The 19,775-nt window shown below is 48.1% G+C and overlaps 1 protein-coding gene across 2 annotated transcripts; it reads left to right on the plus strand.

The window, feature by feature from the left end:
• Positions 1–1,586: 1,586 nt before the first annotated feature.
• Positions 1,587–19,701, plus strand: tnpo3 (transportin 3). 2 transcript variants are annotated; one of them, XM_084483058.1, is made up of 24 exons: positions 1,587–1,993; positions 3,697–3,897; positions 4,514–4,587; positions 5,064–5,220; positions 6,236–6,379; positions 7,002–7,177; positions 7,553–7,691; positions 8,315–8,461; positions 8,618–8,725; positions 8,922–9,013; positions 9,094–9,233; positions 9,374–9,385; positions 9,647–9,838; positions 10,420–10,511; positions 10,709–10,785; positions 10,921–10,981; positions 11,178–11,318; positions 12,483–12,599; positions 12,936–13,030; positions 16,012–16,168; positions 16,718–16,885; positions 17,338–17,450; positions 17,822–17,921; positions 18,077–19,701. In XM_084483058.1, exons 1-23 carry the CDS (start codon positions 1,874–1,876, stop codon positions 17,880–17,882), a joined length of 2,784 nt encoding a protein of 927 aa, XP_084339184.1. In that variant the 5' UTR covers positions 1,587–1,873; the 3' UTR covers positions 17,883–17,921; positions 18,077–19,701. The 2 variants fall into 2 exon arrangements, with proteins under 2 accessions (XP_084339184.1, XP_084339185.1); XM_084483059.1 differs by lacking the exon at positions 9,374–9,385.
• The last annotated feature ends 74 nt before the right edge of the window (positions 19,702–19,775 follow it).

Here is a 19,775-nt window from a genome sequence, read left to right on the forward strand (position 1 = left end):
CTTTTCCTGTGATCTTTTCAGTTTAAAAGGCATATTGCGCATCATGCGCTTATTACAATGCTTTGAATGAACAATGAACAATGAAGAATTACAGCATTTCATTTTTTTCCCTGGTAAAATAAAGACAAATTAAACAATGAGATGTGGATGACCATGAAGTAAGAAAAGACAAAGTAACATGACCTGTTTTTGTATTGCTACCATGCTGTGAGTCAGAGAGCCAAGGTACAACACAACCTGGGTTTGGTGTTCCTGTAAATGACTGGAAATGGCTGGAAACCTGCAACAACAGTGTGCATCACACTAGTTCTATTTATATTTAGTCATTAAGTAAATATGTTTATTGAAGTTGACATACAGGTGAGTCTGCGATCAATCAGAGGGCAGAGTAGCCAGATGAGCAGGAGTAATTTTGTGATAATGACAGTATTATACTTTGTGAAAACATAAATGTAGACAGTGGTTCCATCAAATATTCAATTCAATCAGGGGGCATCCTCAACAGCATACATGAAACAATCACAATCAATAATATTGGCCTACTATGACTAACCTAACTGAATCATTTTCCTTTTAAGCTTCTGTCAGCTGAGTGGTCTTTTAAAGTGTGTGATTTAGTGGCTTTGTCAGAGCACTAAATTAAGTTTTCGCAGGTCAGTTCGCCCAAAAGAAACTAACTAACAAAGTACCCACCAACTAAGCAATCAACCACTAATCATGAGTAGATTCTGCACTGATTCAATCATCAGGAGGCTTGGTTCCTCTTGTGAATTCAAAAAATACATCCATGATAATAAGATATTATATTGATTTTACCCTATATTTTTGGTTATGAAAACCTTGGTCCTATCGTTCGTGTTTATTCTCAAACAAATCTATTTCAAATCTAAAAAATCACACACACACACACACACACACACACACACACACACACACACACACACACACACACACACACACACACACACACACACACAGTGGTAGTGGGTTTTGTTGGGGGGGGGGGGGGGGGGGGGGGTCAACGAACTGGCAAAAACACGGTCATTTTCAAACACCGTACTTTTTCGCTGGGATTACTTCATCTCCATCTAGCGGTAGAATTAACATAATGGCAATATTTTATTAACATTTACATTTAAATTCAGGGCATTTAGCAGACGCTTTTGTCCAAGCGTCTACCAATAACTGCATTTGTCAGAAGAAAGATAAACAATAATATATCGCTGTCGGTACAGTAAAGATGTTCATAATAACGTGCCAAGCACTCAACAATTGCTAGGTTAACACCATTCCCCGTATACAACAAAGATAGCTAGGGGAAGATGCTACACGATGCTCAGTAGCCTACTGTTTTTAAGTGCCAGAACGTCCAAACATACCATAAGTGCATAGGAGGGGTGTTTTCGGGACAGCCAGGGGGGCGAGGCGGTGGGGGGGTAAGGAGGGAGGCTATAGGTGAACTCTGATACGTGAGTCTTGAGTCGCCTGCGGAAGCTGGTATGAGCGTCTCTGCAGGAACTCTGCAGGCCAGGGAATTAATAGGAAAGATTCATCAACATAATTTTTAAGAGACAATATAATTATTATTTAATGGAAACTAAATAGGGCAATAGTTCTAACGTTTTTATATATTTTATTCCTACATTTTCAAACCCTATTTACTGTGGGGCGATTTCTTGCTCGTGTTTTACGGCCCTGGGCAAATTTCTACACGGAAGAGATTACAGGTTGCACGCGGGAAACCAGTGCGAGATGGCGGTCGGCACAAGGGCTGAATAGACAACTCTCCTACAAAACAAACTAAACGATACGGTCGTTTGCTCACTTCGCTCCAACGTTTTATCTATTACATTCGGGGAGGTAGCATCACGACATGGAAGGGGGCAAGCCCACCATCCCGCTTGTTTACCAAGCGGTGCAGGCTCTTTACCACGACCCGGACCCCGCCGGTAAAGAGCGAGCCTCGGTGTGGCTCGGCGAGCTGCAAAGATCGGTAAGAAAATGGGAGAGGTGGGAGGATCCGACTGGGGCCTTTGCTGCTGTAAACCATCATCAGATGTTAACGCTGCGCTGCTGAATCGAGCGCCAGTTGAGCGAACGATGGTTTTCACGCTGGGAAACGATACGCACGTAGACCGCAGTCCTGCGACGGCATATGTTGTCTTAATAAGAGCATATACACTGAATGAATGAATCAAAACAGAGGCCAGGTTTACAGCACGCGTAGCGCTAATTTCGCCCTGTCCGCCGGTGGAGATCTACCGTATAAGTTTGGCAGGCTGTCCCCTACACGGCAGATATCGGTGTACTATAAAGTGTTTTCTCCGTAGAAACGCCCGATATTGTGTTATTTACTGTAGTCATGTGCCTAGCGCGGAGAATTAGCATTGTACATATGCTCTGGGGAGTTGAGCCACAGGCCTGGCTAGCCAAATTAGCTCATCGTAGTTACAAGCTTCGGGGCTTTTATTTTATTTTTACTTGAATGGTTTTTGGGTGGATGACATGGATTGTAGAATTTACTGTTGGGCCACTTTGAGTTGCCGCTGAACGGGGGCAACTTGGTGGCACATTAGCCATTCGTTGGCTACACCCCTCGGCTTTCGAGAGCTAACAACTTAACTCTCACTCCTGCTGCCTACGGAGACCCGGTGTGTTTTATGCGCTGGGGCTTTTATTTCCGCATTGGCATGTTCACTGCCCGCAACTTTGTTGTTTTACCCCCGTATGTCAGTACAATCAAAGGGCTCCTACTCGCTCAGCACATTCTAACCCCCGGGTGGACGAGCTGCACTGCAGCCTCACTGCATTACACTGCCAGCCAAACTATCCACACAGTCCCATATAAGGAGCTGCAGTCCACGATATCATTTAGTTCTGATAAGTAAAATAGCCGGTATAATTCTCCGTGGGGAATGATCAAGAGAGGAACATCGCTTTGCTTATGCCATGCAACTTAAAGCCCAGGTCAGCTCTAAGGAATCATGGACGAGAGGTGTCTTTTTGCGTCTATTTAAAGGCAATCTTGTGAGCTAAGTTTAGGTAGCAAACTCACTGAGTGGTTACATGTATGCGTGCTGTCAAACGGCAATGCTGCTGTTCGTCTTGTTTGTTTTTCTTAAGCGTTAAAGGTGTTATTTTTCCTTTAGCAAATATTTGGAGGATGCTGTCATTACATACTCACAGCTACAATGAACATTATTGAATGAAGTATAGGCTACGTGATATGGTTCGAAGATTCTTCCCGCTCTTTAGAATGTGGTTTAGCTATAATTTAATAGGACAATGTGCCAAAGGGTATCTGTTGTCCATAAACGTCTATGTGACTAAGGCTGTTGCACATGTGTCATTATGTAATAATGATAAAGTAATGAAGTAATAATATGATATTCTAACTGGGAGTCACTGTGCGTGGTACAGTTGCTTGTACTCTTCATGTCATGACAGCAAGTCTCATGACATGCCTGGCGGATATTTGTTTTGTAAGGAATTAGAATTTCAATTTATTTGTAGAAGGGAATGGCCGTCATCATAAACAAAATCATCCTATGCGACCAAATGGCTGGTCTTCATTTCGCCGCTGTTCAGTGAAATGCCCGTCGTAATTGGTAGCCAGTAGCTTGTGCCACTCTACTAAATGCTTCAAACTGGCTGTCCCATTGATCCCACTCTCTCCGCGCCCCCCCCCCCCTTCAGATGTACGCCTGGGAGATCTCAGACCAGCTCCTGCAGCTCAAGCAGGACGTGGAGTCGTGCTACTTTGCCGCGCAGACCATGAAGATGAAGATCCAGACGTCGTTCTACGAGCTCCCGCCGGAGACACACAACGCCCTCCGCGACTCCCTGCTCTCTCACATTCAGAGCCTCAAAGATCTCTCGCCCATCATCGTTACTCAGGTGAAAGCGCCTCCCTCGCTCCCTCCCTCATCGCCCCCTCCCTCATCGCCCCCCCCGCCGCAACAGTTTGTTGTGGTGGGTTGTCTGGGTGTGGCCGTGGTTTTGTTTCTGTGTCTGGGGTTGGTTGATTTATTTATGCTGGTCTTTTATTGACCTAAACCTGGATGCTACCCCGCCTCTGCTTAATGTGAAACCATGGGGCTACAGTTGCCTTAGAGTTGTGTCAAACATTTAAAAGACGACAACGGCAACGTAAACCTGTTTGACGGGATTCCCGTAATGGCGTGTTCAGTTCTGGATTTTTTTCCCCCTTATCTTGTCCTGGAATGTAACACCATGCATTTAAATGCCTCATTAGTTTACTGGGGCCCGAGTGTCCTAAGAAATATAAAATGTTTTTTTTTCTTACCAATACCATTTACAAAGCTACGCAAACTATTGCTATTGTTGCATGGTGTTTTCGAAAAAAGAAAAAAAAAAAGTGTGCAAGTGGCTATTGATCAACCATTCAAAACGGGTAATTGGTTAGAGTTTGCCTTTTTGGTTCCTCTTATTTTTCTTAAAAGTTTTGATAAACAACTTCCTGTCTTATTTCTTCTCTCTCTCACTCAAACAGTTGGCGCTGGCCATTGCAGATCTGGCACTTCAGATGGCCTCTTGGAAAGGATGTGTCCACACGCTCATTGAAAAGTAATACTGCTCAAACAACGTCAATGCTAAAACATGTCAAGGACTTTTACTGAGTTAGTTGTTGTGTTGAGAACACTGTATGTGGAGGATGCATACACTTATGCGACCGGTAACCAAATGGACGGTGCTCCTCTTTAAGCCCGATCCATTACTGTACTGCATAGTCTTGTGGGACTTTTAATAGAAACCATTTAAATACAATATTTTCCTCTTGTATGTAACAATAGTAGAGTTGAAGAACCTCTATCAAACATCTCATTTTCAATGCAGGATTTTGACTAGGCATTGACCAATATAACGGATATCAACACCCTGCTCTACCTCCGTGTCAGATATCGGGTGCGAGTGTACCCCGTGTGTGTGTGTGTCGGCCGTGTGTATGCGTGTGTCAACTCTTCGTACCCTCAGTGCCCAGACGGTGCCGTGTCTCATAAATCGACGATATTTGCTGCACTGACGCCCCACTGTCACTCCAGGTACAACGACGATGTCAGCTCCATGACGTTTCTGATCGAGATCCTGACGGTTCTGCCCGAGGAGGTCCACAGTCGCTCGCTCCGCATCGGGGCCAACCGCCGCACAGAGATCATCGAGGACCTGGCCTACTACTCCAGCACCGTGGTCACCCTGCTGGTGGGTGTGGTCGCAGTCGTCGCCCCCCTCTCTCTCTTTCGGACTGACCCTTTCTCGTTCAGTCTGTCTGTCTGTCTGTCTGTCTGTCTCACTTTCACTCTCGCTCATCTCTTCCTTATTTAGGTTCCCCCTTACTCTCTTTATTAGCTGTCTGATTATTGCATCAATCTGTCCGTCGGTTTGTCTGTCTCACTCTTTCTCCCTCCCGCCCTCTTATTTAGATTCTCTGCTACGCTATTTAACAATTATTCGCCAGAGGCGAAGTGAATAGTGGGGAATACCCTAACCCTGATTTTAGTATATACTACACGTGAACACTCCAGAAATAAACAAGATAACACTTTTTGCCGGGATTTATTTGTTTTTATTACCGGTTTATTTGTTTTTATTAGCGTGACGAGACGACCGTCACGCGCAATGAAAACAATATCCGAGTTTGAGATCTCAATCATGGGATATTGCCCGATGTCCCGAGATAGCGAACCAATAAAATTGCGCCATCTTAGGAGGTTCACGTGTAGCATATACTAATTACTTTTAGTCCCTGTTACAGACTCTTACTATTTCAGATTCTCTCCCTCGTTTCTTGTTCTCGCTCCCTCGCTGTCTGTCTTGCTCTTTCTCTCTCTCATAGTGAGGGAGGGTCATAATCTCATAGTGTCACACACAGTCACTGATGACTCGGAACACCCCAGTCTTTTGGTCCCTGGTGTGTTTGCTCTGTCCCAGTTTCCTCTGGGACAGAGGAACCACCCCTGACCCTCATTACTACCATCAGCATTATGTCATCTTTCCTAGCAGGCCTGGGTTCTTTTAACATTGCCAGCTAAAACATGATTAGTCCTGAGGAAACATACAGTTGTCTATATTCCCATATGAAGAATTAAATAAGAACCCGTCATGCCTGATTTTAATCTGAATACTCGTTATCATTTTATAATATTAATCTTATTTGCTTCCCGGTGACCCATCCATGTGTCCTTGTGTTGATTCAGTTGTGTTTTCATCCTCCCAGACGACGTGTGTGGAGAAGACCGGCAACGATGAGAAGATGCTGATCAAGGTGTTCCGATGCCTGGGCAGCTGGTTCAACTTGGGCGTTCTGGACAGCAACTTCATGGCCAGCAACCAGCTCCTCATCGTCCTCTTCCAAGTGCTGGTGAGTCTTGCTGCCGTCGCCCCTTTGGCCCTGCACGGCCCCCTGTTGACGTGACCGAGGAACAACACATTCATGTTTGACGCCTGGCATGACATTTTTGCATTCCAAGTGGTGCCGACCAATTAATCCATTAGTTGATTAAATTAATTAACAAGTGTAATTTATCATTTTGATAATCAATTCATCACTGTGGTCATTTACCAAATATAGTTGTGCTGCTTGTATGAATTGCAACATGAATACACCCGTCCTAACATTTTCTTGGCTGGTGGGCAGAAAAGTATTTTCTTGCCCTAAATGAACCTGTAATGAAAATACTTGGCAGTTCACCAGCCCCGATCCTACAAGCTGTAGCATGGCTCACATTGTTACAGTGGAACAAGCCGTAGATATGGAAAACAGTGTTCAGTGTAATTCATTTTATTATTTAAACGTTATTCAATGTCATATAACGCAATAGCCATTGTAAAAGGTGTATCAGATGTAGACCAATGACATTAATATAACGATGAGACTCGATGTAAAAAAAAAAAAAAAACACAACCCGGTCATTCAACATAAATCAACGCCGTCGATCCTCTCCGTGTCTCCCCCTCCCCCCCCCCCCCACCGCACACTGCAGCAGAGGGACGAGACGTCCACCAACCTGCACGAGGCGGCGTCCGACTGCGTGTGCTCGGCGCTGTACGCCATCGAGAGCGTGGACACCAACGTGGCGCTGGCCATGCAGCTGTTCCAGGGCGTGCTGACACTGGAGACGGCCTACCACATGGCGGTGGCCCGGGAGGACCTCGACAAGTAAGGGGAACCACACACACACACACACACACACACACACACACACACAGGCACAGGCAGACTGTTTGGGTCTTGGGGCTGTCTGACCTGGCTTGCGTGTTTATGACTTTGATAACGATGAGGGATTTGTCGTTTTATTTATGAGTACGAGTAACCATGCATGTAACATACTTGGTGGATAAGCCATGCCAACAACGTCATAGAGAATATAAGTATTAAGTACATATGGTTTGTATCCTGTTTGTTAACCTGCCGTTGGCTTCGCTAACCCTAGTTAGTACCTAGGTAGTTTTACAGAAACATCGACGGCCACAATTTTGGTCTTGAGTTGTTGATGCGCGTCCGTTAACTTTCATTGTGTGTTTCCCGCTCCAGAGTGCTGAATTACTGTCGCATCTTCACGGAGCTGTGCGAGACCTTCCTGGAGACCACGGTGAGGAGTCCGGGCCAGGGCATGGGAGACCTCCGCACCCTGGAACTACTGCTCATCTGCGCCGGACACCCCCAGTATGAAGTAGGTATACCCCCGCCCCCCCCCCCCGGGATGCACGTACGCTCGTAAACACAGACGCGCGCACTCACACATTCTCACCTCGGTAACCCTATGCCGTCACACGTTGCAGGAGCAAGGAGCGTGGAAAGTGTAGTGGTTAGGGTGTGTGACTTCCTGCACAAAGGTACTGGGTTCGAACATCTGCTGATCTGCTGCTCCTAAAGGACGAGTGCCTGAATACACCAAGTAGCTTTGGTGGAAAAGGTCTTATAATGAAATCCCTGCCTGTTTTATTATATTGCGAAGTACTGCAGTGCTCTGGGGTCCTGTGGAGTTCACAGAAATATTGTCCATCTCTGTAAAGCCTGCCTGCACTCTGGGTCAAAAAAAATGTGGAGAGTGGAAGATCTACCTGCCAAGCCAATGCCAATTAAAAAAAAATGTAACTATGACATTTTATCACCTGGCAAATGGTCAAATCTATCTGCTGTTGGAAGGTGTTAGCTATGGACCCGGAATGCTTAAAGGAAATTATTTAAAAGCAAAATCCTCATCATAGCGACGGATCGCTCGACACCTTCACCAGTACAAGCAGAACCGTAGCGCGACGCGAAGGTGTTGACGTGTTGGTCGTTGTCCGGCAGGTGGTGGAGATCTCCTTCAACTTCTGGTACCGGCTGGGCGAGCACCTCTACAAGACAAACGAGCCGGCGCTGCACGCCATCTTCCGCCCCTACATCCAGAGACTGCTGCACAGCCTCGCCCGCCACTGCCAGCTGGACCCCGACCACGTAAGGAGACCACCCTCCCTCCCCCTCCCCCCCCCCCCCCCCCCCCCCCCCCCCACCCCCAATCTGATGTCCGATTCCCTCCACAGTGAAGGGAAGAAACTAAAAGTTCACAAAGTTGACTCTTTTGATTTTTCTGTGTTTTCTGTGACAACACAGGAAGGAATCCCCGAAGACACGGACGATTTCGGGGAGTTCCGCATGAGGGTGTCCGACCTGGTGAAGGACGTCATCTTCCTCGTGGGCTCCATGGAGTGCTTCTCCCAGGTAGGCGACGCCAACGCCAACGGGCTTTTCCCCAAAGGGTCACCACCTCGTCTGTCTTCCCGTCTGTCACTCAGCCCGGGCCGTCCAATCAGAAGCGAGAAATAGAAATTTCTCTGAACGGGTTTAAAAAATATGTTCGGGGACTAGCATTGCTGCATTCCTCACCCGGCCTTTCTCTCCCCCTGCTCCTTCCCAGCTATACTCTACTCTGAAAGACGGGAACCCTCCATGGGAAGTGACGGAGGCCGTTCTCTTCATCATGGCCGCCATTGCAAAAAGCGTAGACCCGTAAGCGTTTTTTTAAAATATATTTTTAAGGAATTTGTATGATCCCCACCTGTTTGTTAACACCACCTCTCCCCTCCCAGTCAGAACAGCCCCACCCTGACGGAGGTGCTGGAGCAGGTGGTGCTGCTGCCGGAGACGGTGCACATCGCCGTGCGCTACACCAGCATTGAGCTGGTGGGCGAGATGAGCGAGGTGGTGGACAGACACCCGCGCTTCCTAGGTGAACACCATGTCCCCCCTCCCCCCCTTTTAATGATTCAATGTTCATGCTCATGTTTAGAGGAGCTCAACTTGTTGACGTGCAATGTCCCATCTGCTGGTACTGATGCAGTGTTTGGTGTGTTTTGGTGATGGTCCTAGGTGCTGTCCTTGGTAAGATTTTGTTTGGTCAGGAAGTTGGCTGGTTTTCTGGTTTTTAGCGAAACGCAAGTAAACACTTTGACACAACGTTTGGGTGAAAAAAAAGCACATCATCTTTGACCAAGTTCTCAAAAGTTATAATGAGCACGATCCATTATTTCCACATCAATTCCAACTATTTACACATCGTAGTATTATTGTACGTTTCCTCTTTTCATCACCTCTCTCCCCTGTCTGTTCGATGTGACGGCCTCCCCCTCCCCCCGCCCCCAGACCCCGTGCTCAACTATCTGATGAAGGGCCTCCGGGAGAAGCCGCTGGCGTCGGTGGCCGCCAAGGCCATCCACAACATCTGCTCGGTGTGCCGCGACCACATGGCCCAGCACTTCCAGGGCCTGCTGGACATTGCCCGCGCCCTGGACTCCTTCGCCCTCTCCACGGAGGCGGCCGTCGGCCTGCTCAAAGGTAGGGGCAGACCTTCCGTCCCCTGCGATCTGAACGTAGTTAAGATAATAATATGTCCTGTGCACGTCTGACGGCTCCCAGCTGGTTCACTGGCCGGCGACCTGTCCCCATGGACCGTACCTTTTCTTAGCACATTTTAAAAATGTTTTAAGCTTGCATTGCTCCTATGCACGTCAATTATGACACTCATTACAATCCCTGGAGCCTCACTCTGCGTTCTTCCTCAAGATGTCTCCCAGCTAATTAAGGGAGGTTAGGGGGGTGTCAAAAAGATGAGGCCTGTTCCCTTAGCAATAATGATAGTGTCATTATTAGTGCCATTCGGTAATAAAAGTCATAATCCTTCGTTAACAGGATTCATTATAATATATTTATATTATATATATATATATAATTATTATATATGCCTCTTAATAGAGGCTCTAAAAGGCTCTAAAATGAGTCTTAATCGTTAAGAATGAATATATATATTCATTCTTAACGATTAAGACTCAGGCTTGATCCCCCTGGAGGTCTAGGGGTTGTGTTCCTCGCTCCCCTTGGCTGTGATTGCTCATTGTCCGTGCTTCCTCTCCCTGCAGGCACGGCGCTGGTCCTGGCTCGCCTGCCCCTGGAGAAGATCGCAGAGTGCCTGAGTGACCTGTGTGCAGTGCAGGTCATGGCCCTCAAAAAGGTGGGTGTGCCGCCTTGTGCCCCCCCCCCCCCCCCCCCTCCCTCCCCGGCGGTGCAGGGTTACCAGCGTGTTGCTATCTTTATTGGGGCCGGGCGGAGAGAGGGTGTAAAAGAAAACGTTTGCTCGTCGGACAGAGTACGTGTATGTATGCAAAAACTGATGTGTACTTCCTTTTATGGTTCTCTATTTAAATATAGCTTCTCGCTCAGAGTCCCACCAATGGAAAAACGGCCGACCCCACTGTCTGGCTGGACAGATTAGCCGTCATTTTCCGGTAAGGACTTGAATTTTTTTTCTTCTTATTTTTAATGTCTAAATAAATGACTGGATGGTGTTTTAGTAGAGCTGGTAATGACAGAGTAATAGTAGTCATATCTGTCCACTCATTGACTTGTGATTTCTTTCCCAGACACACAAACCCCATTGTAGAAAATGGACAAACGCATCCCTGTCAGAAAGTTATTCAAGAGGTAAGTGGCTCCTTTCAGTTTAGTTTTTTTTATACATTTGTCTGTTCAGTTTATTCCTCGACTCTCAACCCTTCATTCAGTATTTCAATATTGAGCTTAATTAAACGTACGACAAAATAACCGACGCTGATTTCCCGCCCCCGTGATCCTCCCAACCCTCTCGTTCTCCTCCCTCACCGCACGACCGTGTGGTCAGATCTGGCCGGTGCTGTCGGAGACGCTGAACACGCACCAGGCGGACAACCGCATCGTGGAGCGCTGCTGCCGCTGCCTCCGCTTCGCCGTGCGCTGCGTGGGCAAGGGCTCGGCCTCGCTACTGCAGCCCCTCGTCACACAGGTGGGTGTGCAGCTCCCCCCCCGTCCCCCCCCCGTCCCCTCATGTCCCCTCCTCCCGTCCCCGTGTCTCCATCGTCGTCCCCCTGCCGTCTCCCATCCCCTCTTACTCCCCCCCCCCCCCCCCCCCCCTCCAACCTTACCACCTCCTCTAGCCTCGATCTCCTCCTCTCCTCTCACACAGACGGGTGAAACTCATCCTATCCCCTCCTCTTCCTCCTCCGCTCTCTCCTCCTCCTCTTCCTCCTCCGCTCTCTCCTCCTCCTCTTCCTCCTCCGCTCTCTCCTCCTCCTCTTCCTCCTCCGCTCTCTCCTCCTCTATCCTCCTCATCTTCCTCCTCCTCTCTCTTCTCCTTCTTCCTCTGCTCTCTCCTCCTCTATCCCCCTCATCTTCTTCCTCTGCTCTCTCCTCCTCTATCCCCCTCATCTTCTTCCTCTGCTCTCTCCTCCTCTATCCCCCTCATCTTCTTCCTCTGCTCTCTCCTCCTCTATCCCCTCATCTTCTTCCTCCGCTCTCTCCTCCTCTATCCTCCTCCTCTTCCTCTGCTCTCTCCTCCTCTATCCCCTCCTCTTCCTCCTCCTCCACTCTCTCCTCCTCTATCCCCCTCCTCTTCCTCCTCCTCCACTCTCTCCTCCTCTATCCCCCTCCTCTTCCTCCTCCTCCACTCTCTCCTCCTCTATCCCCCTCATCTTCTTCCTCCGCTCTCTCCTCCTCTATCCCCCTCATCTTCTTCCTCCGCTCTCTCCTCCTCTATCCCATCCCCTTCCTCATTGGCTTGGGGTGGATTGAGAATCATATTGCTTTCATTTTGACTGACATTAGTTTGAATGTGTGCTGATCTGGCTGGAATGTTTTTTTTTTTTTTTGGGTGGTGGCTAAATCCCAATGGAGAAGTACTGGGTTCAATCCTCCCACTGCACTGTTCTTAGAAAGACCGCCTAACCGTGTACTGTTGAATGATGCATCTGTTAGCACTCTGTCTGTCTCTTCAGACAAATGCCTCCAGAATCCTAAATTAATTCATAGCAACGGTATATCCCAATTTGACCCATTTATTCAGGTAGTTTATAGTTCTTCAGTACCACACTTGTTTTGGAGCCTCCCTTGACCCTAACCTGATTTTTTTTTTTCTTTCTTTTTTTTATGTGCCTCATGGTTCGGCCCCCAGATGGTGAGCGTGTACCAGGTGTACCCCCACTCCTGCTTCCTGTACCTCGGGAGCATCCTAGTAGACGAATACGGCATGGAGGACGGCTGCAGACAGGGCCTGATGGACATGCTGCAGGTGGGCAGGCGCACGCTTACTCTCTCTTATGAGCCTCGCCATTAAAGTCGCGCCATGGATAATTAGACAGCGATTACGCATCCCTTTTTTTTTTTTTCCTGTGAACTTCCTCCAAATTAAAATGCCCTGCTCTTTACAGTACGACCCCTGTGCCCACACAAGATCGTTTAAAGGCCGCTAATTAGCAGCTACAACGCTCTTACAGGCACTTTTGTGTTCGATGGTTGACCTCACAGCACGGATCCACAGATCGGCTGCAGCGTAGTAGCAGCACTGCCCATCTCCATCTCTAGTGTGTTTCCCAGTTGACCCTCTCCTCTCCACCGCCCCCCCCAGGCTCTGTGCATGCCCACCTTCCAGCTCCTGGAGCAGCCGCTGGGCCTGAGGAACCACCCCGACACGGTGGACGACCTCTTCAGGCTGGCCACCAGGTACGTAGTGCGTAGGCCTGTCGCCATAACACAGTTTGTTAGGCGATAAATTGTCCCAGAAATGATTGCGATAATATTGCCGTTTTGAGACCATTTTCAACTAATATAATGATAATGGCATAATAATGCAAGTACATCCTTTCAAAGATCACTAAACTGTTATTTCTAAAGAATATTTAACACTGGAACTGGCAGACATTTTAAATATCCAAAATAAATAAACGAAAACAACCAAAAACAATAAATAAAATTGAAATAAAACTACATGAAGCGAACTACAACTGTCAGTGAGTGCGCACCAATTGAACGGTCCTGTTTGTACTTTGTGGACTAAGCGCCCCAGTGATTGTGGACTGAAGATGGAGACGTCCCATCATCTGTTTTTTTTTCGCAGCTGGGAAAACTGCATCGGATGATTATGCTTTAGGTGCAGATGCATGTTTGTTGTATTGGTGCGTTTAGTTTCTACCGTTTTACAACAAATGCGATATACCGGCTCGTACAGTTTAAAGTGGAAATGAAGCAGTCAAATAAAACTGATGTCTATAACACTAGTTAAACATTTAAATTTACCAAAAATACAAATAAAGTCGGAAATATGACCCGTTATTCAGAATAAAGCACAAACAAGTTGCATTAATTATAATGTTTTCAGCCTGTGCGCCGCCATCTTTGTTTTCAGAACGTGATGACATCACGAGAATGGTTGGTACAACGTTCTATGTTGTTTACATAGCGGTCAGCTATGAAAAGTACACCAGCAGCTGGGATACCACGCTGCCTTACAGTTCGTTCATTTCATGATACAAGTAATTGTCGTGCCATTTGGGTGTGCACATGCAAATGCGAAAATAGTGCAACCGACGGTGTTTGCAAATGGATTATTTCCATATTTCCATTATTTCCATAAACAATGGATTATTTTGCCGATGGATTAGAAATTATCAAGAGCATGGAGCGAGCTACTCTGCAAACAAGACCATCTTCAAACAGTGAGTGTACTCATTTCTCTGTTTTGCAACATGTGGACTACACACAGCAGAACAAAGCAAACGCAAAAACGAGTATTATGGAGATTGCAATACACTTCGGTAACAGACGTTTCTAGGGCTGCCAACTTTTGGGTTTTGGCCGGAGTGAGATTCTGATTCTGTATCTTGTAATGCATACCTTATAGCAGGTCGGGATTGTTGGGGGGAGGGGGGGGGGGGGGCTTGGGGGATTTGGATAATGGATAATCGTGACACGTAGCATAATCTCGAAATGTTGACTTGACGCATACCCACTTGGCAGGACAATCACAAATTGACCATTTCTCATATAGTAGTAGAAGCTAAGTATACCTCTCGATCCTCTGCCTGGCGAGCGCGTTTCTGCGCTCTGTCTCTGCGCATAAGAGCAGCGCCCGGGTCAGACTTGACAGGTCTGTCCGTGTCTCCAGCACTATAGCCACTAAAATTAAAAATTGTTGGCACAGCATCTGGCTTCAGGCGATTGGTGGGACGGCGAACAAATCTCCCATCTTCAGCAAAAGCTCCCTCTTCGACGTAATCAGACTCTATAAAGCGGTCGCTACAGACTCTCTGCCCTGGGCCCATTGGGGGGCTGAGGCGTTTCAATGCAGCTAACCGTCTCCGGAGCAGTTTAGGCTTGTTGACCGGAATAACATGAAAATGAACTAATTTACCGCTCTCTTTTACCCGATCATATTCGTTTGGACAGCCAGGGGCAATACAAAATGACCCCCCTGTTTTTTTTCGAAGATCTGCCATGTTTATTTGACAGTCAGCGAGCAAGCACAAACAAACGCTGACCATTCTGATGACGTAGTGCCTGCATTTTTAAAACATGGCCGCGCCCTAGTGACGAAAGTCGTTATCAACATGTCATTTTCCAGTGAAACTACTTGAATTTCAGGTTTAATGAAAGGTTTAAGGTTTAATGAAAAAGCAACCAAAAAATGGTCACAGCTTCATTTCCCCTTCAAGTGGTTCACCACGGTGATTCGGTTTGAACCCCAAGTGCTCCCACACGGCAGCTGTCGCGTTCGGCTTTGAAACCAATTCCGTTTTTGGTTTTTCATTCCTCCAAATCTCAACTAGCGTTTTCTCTGGCTTGCTACTCCTCACATGCTGCACTCTGGCAGAGAATGTCTAGGAAGACGCGCGTATAGACGGGCTCTGACTCTGTGTAACGCCAGGGCTCCGCCTCCTCCCCACACAGAGACCATGCGGCTGACCAGTGACTGACACGACTCGAGGGTTAACTCCTCATTACGCCAAGGAAGCGAGAGGGGGTCTGTCGAGACCGATGCTCCGGAGTGAAAACTCTTGTCATCCAGTCTCTTTGATGGAGAGAAAAAAAAGAAGCTTATTTATCGTGGACGGCAAAATTATAGTCTCATTTTAATTTATTGTGCGATTAATTGATTTATTGCTTATTGCGACAGGCCTACGTAGTCTGTTATGGTTCTATGGTTGATGGTTGATCAATTGTTTCAAGTGAGGTTGTGTCTGCTGGTCGCCAAGATGGCCCTAAACATGGCAGGCCTTTTACTTAAGTGCATTCGCACATACTGCGAGCTTTGACATGGTGTCTTCTAGGGATCGACCGATATGGATTTTTTAGGGCAGATACCGATTATTTTTATTTTTTATTTTTTCCATCAGCTTTAGCTGATGACCGAAACGCCGATACCGATTTTCTTGAGCCGATACTAGCCTGGAAATCTAGAGTTCTTGCGAGAGCACAATTTGAATTTGCTCAGAAGGAACATTTATTGAACTGTCTGTAAATCATGCCGGGATAAATATTAATCAAAAAAATAAAATAAAAAGCAATCAGCCAAAAAAAAAAAATCGACCGGCTTAACAAGTACAAAATCTTGAAGGGACGCAGACTGGTGGTTATCTAGTCCAGAAGAAAGCCAATAAATACAACGATAGGAAACCAGCAGTCAACAATGACAAACTGTCCCCCAGGTTCGTGCAGCGCAGTCCCGTCACCCTGCTCAGCAGCGGCATCATCGTCCACATCATCCAGTGCGCCATCGCCGCCACCACGCTGGACCACCGGGACGCCAACTGCAGCGTGATGAAGTTCGTCCGCGACCTCATCCACACGGGGGTCAGCAACGACGTGAGTGGTCCCCCTCGTCCCCTCGTCCCCCCAGGTCCACCTACCTCGTAGCCCCCGGGAGGGACACTAGGGGGCTCTGGGTGGAGCTCCTCCTCCTCCTCCTCCTCCTCCTCCTCCTCCCCCCCCCCCCCCCCCCCCATCCCCTTGTCGACCTCCTGCTTATTTGGACCAGTTTGGCAACATTAAACGCTAGATGGCAGTAGAAACGGATTGTAACGTAACTTTTGAAAGAAGTGTACAAATGAGTCACAGGGATGTGGCCGTGACTCCAGTGAGTTAATACTGGCACCATTTGTCATGAGAAACAAAACTTTAACCTCCCATAGTGCATGCTGGGAGCTGGGAGTATGATTTGTACGGTGTACGTGATTCAAACACAAACCGCCGGGCTTCCACCTTCTGTAACCGCATCGTGAGCCAACCGCGTATCCCCTTACTGCGTCTGTACCTCTTTTCCAAGAGGCCACCGTGCGCAGTTCTCTCACACCTCCACCGGGGGTCGCTGTGTTTCTCCCTCTCTCTCTCCCTCTCTCTCGCCCCCCCGCGCAGCACGAGGAGGACTTTGAGTTGCGGAAGCAGCTGATCGGCCAGGCCATGGAGCAGCACGGCCAGCAGCTGGTCACCCAGCTCATGCACACGTGTTGCTTCTGCCTGCCGGCGTACACGCTGCCGGACGTGGCCGAGGTGCTGTGGGAGATCATGGTGTTCAACCGGCCGGTGAGTTCTTAAACGGAGGTGCGCTGATGTTAGGGGGTCCCCCACCCCCCCCACCACTCCCCCTCCACGCGCATCCACGGGACGAACTCGTACTTGTAGCGGATCGGGTCGTCCCGCGCTTGGAGAACCCGAGAGAGAGATATTAATTACATATTTTAAAAAATATTATTTGATAGCAGTATATGCTCGTAGTGGCTTTTGGTGACAATGCATGCAGAAGTTTTGATTTCACTTTCAACCACAAAATCCCGTAGGTTGTGTTTAAGGGCGCTGGGAGTAATGTGTTTTTTTTTTTATAGTACATACTCATATGTTTTATGTTGAAAGACAAGGAGTACAATTTCCATCGTCGCCTGTGCTGTGTGCTAGTCCCCAAACCAGTTTCCACATGGCGCAGGTACCTACCAGCTACTAACACTCGTCCTCCCCCCCCCGTCCTCCCCCTCCCCCAGACGTTCTGCCGCTGGCTGGAGGTGGCACTGAAGGGCCTTCCCAAGGAGACGACGGGCGGGGCCGTGACCGTCACACACAAACAGCTCACAGACTTCCACAAGCAGGTCACCAGGTAAGACGGAAGAGAGCGCGGATTCCTTCCGTTGCCGGCCTGCATGTCGAGGCTTGCCCCCCTCACCGCATGGTGCTGCGTTCTCTCTGTCTGTCTGTCTGTCTGTCTGTCTGTCTGTCTGTCTGTCTGTCTGTCTGTCTGTCTGTCTGTCTGTCTGTCTGTCTGTCTGTCTGTCTGTGTGTGTGTGTGTGTGTGTGTGTGTGTTATAATCAAATGCATTTCAACAACTGAGGCGGCCAATAGTTGGTTAACCACACTTCCATGTTAAACCATGAATGCTTTGCTTCGGGTGGATCAGGTTTCAGTAGAGTGTTTGTCGGTCATTCGCCGGCATGTGTTTACCCCGCCTTGTGGTCCGCCCCTTACTGCAGTGCGGAGGAGTGCAAGCAGGTGTGCTGGGCCATCCGAGAGTTCACCAGACTGTTCCGATAGCCACGCCTCCCGACACTAGCGCCGCCAGGACACCACCAGGTAACCAATCGGAACGCTCCACAGACACGCACACACGCCCCCCCTCCCCGCCGAAACAAAATTCTTCTAGATTTACAAATTCCATGCACGGCACAAAGCCGCTAACTTTCCAAAAAAAAAAAAAAATCTATATTTGTGTTTGTCTTCTTCTTCAGGTTAAAATCTTTTGTTTGGACGACATTCAGAGGTGACGGCAAAAATTTTAAAAATGAACGCTGAGGACAGCAGACGAGAACCTAAAGGGAACTCCGACTGGAAGGTTGGCTGGACTTGGCAAATCAGGGGACAGGGGGGAACCGCAAGAACGCAAACTCATCCACCCGCGTGATCTGAGCGACAGGGTCAAAAAGAAAATATATATACACATATATATATATCTCTATATAAAGTTTGCGTTGGAGCCCAAGGAGATGGGCCTTCCCCTGCTCCCTATAACCCCGCCCCCCCGCCCCCGCCCCCCTCCAACCAAACCCCCGCCCCCGCCCTCCACACCCATCCCCCCCCCCCTCCTTCACTCACTCACTCACTCATCACCCACCCAACCAACCAACCAATACACCCACCCAGACACCTCCACCCCCACCCCCACCCACTCGCGGCCCAGTCAGGTGCTACGTCGCCTCACCGTCGCCCTGGCAACACCCAGTAGGCAGCACGGATGGACGGACGGACGGACGGACGGACGGCCGGCCGCCGGGTGGAGCCGGGGGCCCAGAGAGGAGGAGGCCGCCCACCACCCCACGGACAAGGCAGCAAGAGGAGATGAGCAGCCGTCCGCCGGGGGTCCCATTCAGACTTGTCCCGGAAGAGTTCAACTTTAAGCGGAGGGAGAGCGAAAGCGGAGCAGCGGGAGATGATGCCGATAAAGAGAGCCCAACCTCAACCCACAACAACAACAACAACAACAACAAACAAAAGGATGTGCCTGGTTGCAAAACATGAAATGCATCAAAAAGACGTTTTTTGAGTTTTTAAGAAAAAGAGAGCTTTATTTTCATGGAACATGTCTTTAGAACATTTAATGTGGTCGTTGTGTGTGCGCGAGCGCGTGTGTGTGCCATATCGGAAGAGTGCAACCGCGATCCCCACGCTTGCTCTTCAACGAATGGCGGCCGGTGCCTGTGGCGGCATTTAGATGGTAGAATCCGGGGGGGGGGGAAATGCTGAAAATTTGGCGTCACCTTTGACTTTTTTTTTTTTTTTTTTAACATGGTTGGCTGGAATTTTAGTTATCCCTTGCCAGGGGAGCAAACGCTGAGAAAAATACGGTTTGAACTCGGTCGGCAAAAGGAAAAAACCTCTTTCTTGTCGTGTGTGTGAGTGGCTGATTGTGTGTGTGCGAGTGTGATTGATTGAGTGCGTGTGTGTGTGTTTGAGAGTGTGCGTGAGAGTGTGTGCGAGTGTACCTGTTCTTCCAGTTGGTATCGTCCAAACCATGGGAGGAACGGACACCACAACATCGAATGATGTAGCCTTGTTGTAAACAATTAAAAAGGATGGAGAGGAGAAAATCTGATTGTCACCATTATTGCGAATCTGAATTGTGTATAATCCACGTCCAAATTGGTTCCATTCGAGATCTACACCGCTGTCCCGTGCAAACTTTAAAACCAGTCCCACCACCAGCATAACATGGCATCATTTCGCACAACTAGTTTCGTTAATACCAGTTATGCCAACTTTGAAACTTGACACTTGCACTCTAAGACAACAATAAAAGGCGTAATGTCCGATACATGTAAATAAAAACATTGATGCCTTATTTATTTGAGCGTTTACAGATTGTTACTTTTTTTTTTTTCTGTGAGCTAGTCCAGAGCTGTTTGAATAATTTCACTCATGGCCACTTATCTT

The sequence above is a fragment of the Micromesistius poutassou genome, assembly GCF_964030765.1.
Source record: "Micromesistius poutassou genome assembly, chromosome: 18".
In the NCBI taxonomy this organism is placed as follows: domain Eukaryota; kingdom Metazoa; phylum Chordata; class Actinopteri; order Gadiformes; family Gadidae; genus Micromesistius; species Micromesistius poutassou.

Excerpts from the sequence above, each read along its gene's own strand:
- tnpo3 (XM_084483058.1), top strand. The coding sequence starts at position 1,874 with ATGGAAGGGGGCAAGCCCACCATCCCGCTTGTTTACCAAGCGGTGCAG. Across the intron at positions 9,014-9,093 it reads ATTGCAAAAAGCGTAGACCC|TCAGAACAGCCCCACCCTGA; the intron begins GTAAGCGTTTTT and ends CTCCCCTCCCAG. Across the intron at positions 16,169-16,717 it reads ACACGGGGGTCAGCAACGAC|CACGAGGAGGACTTTGAGTT; the intron begins GTGAGTGGTCCC and ends CCCCCCGCGCAG.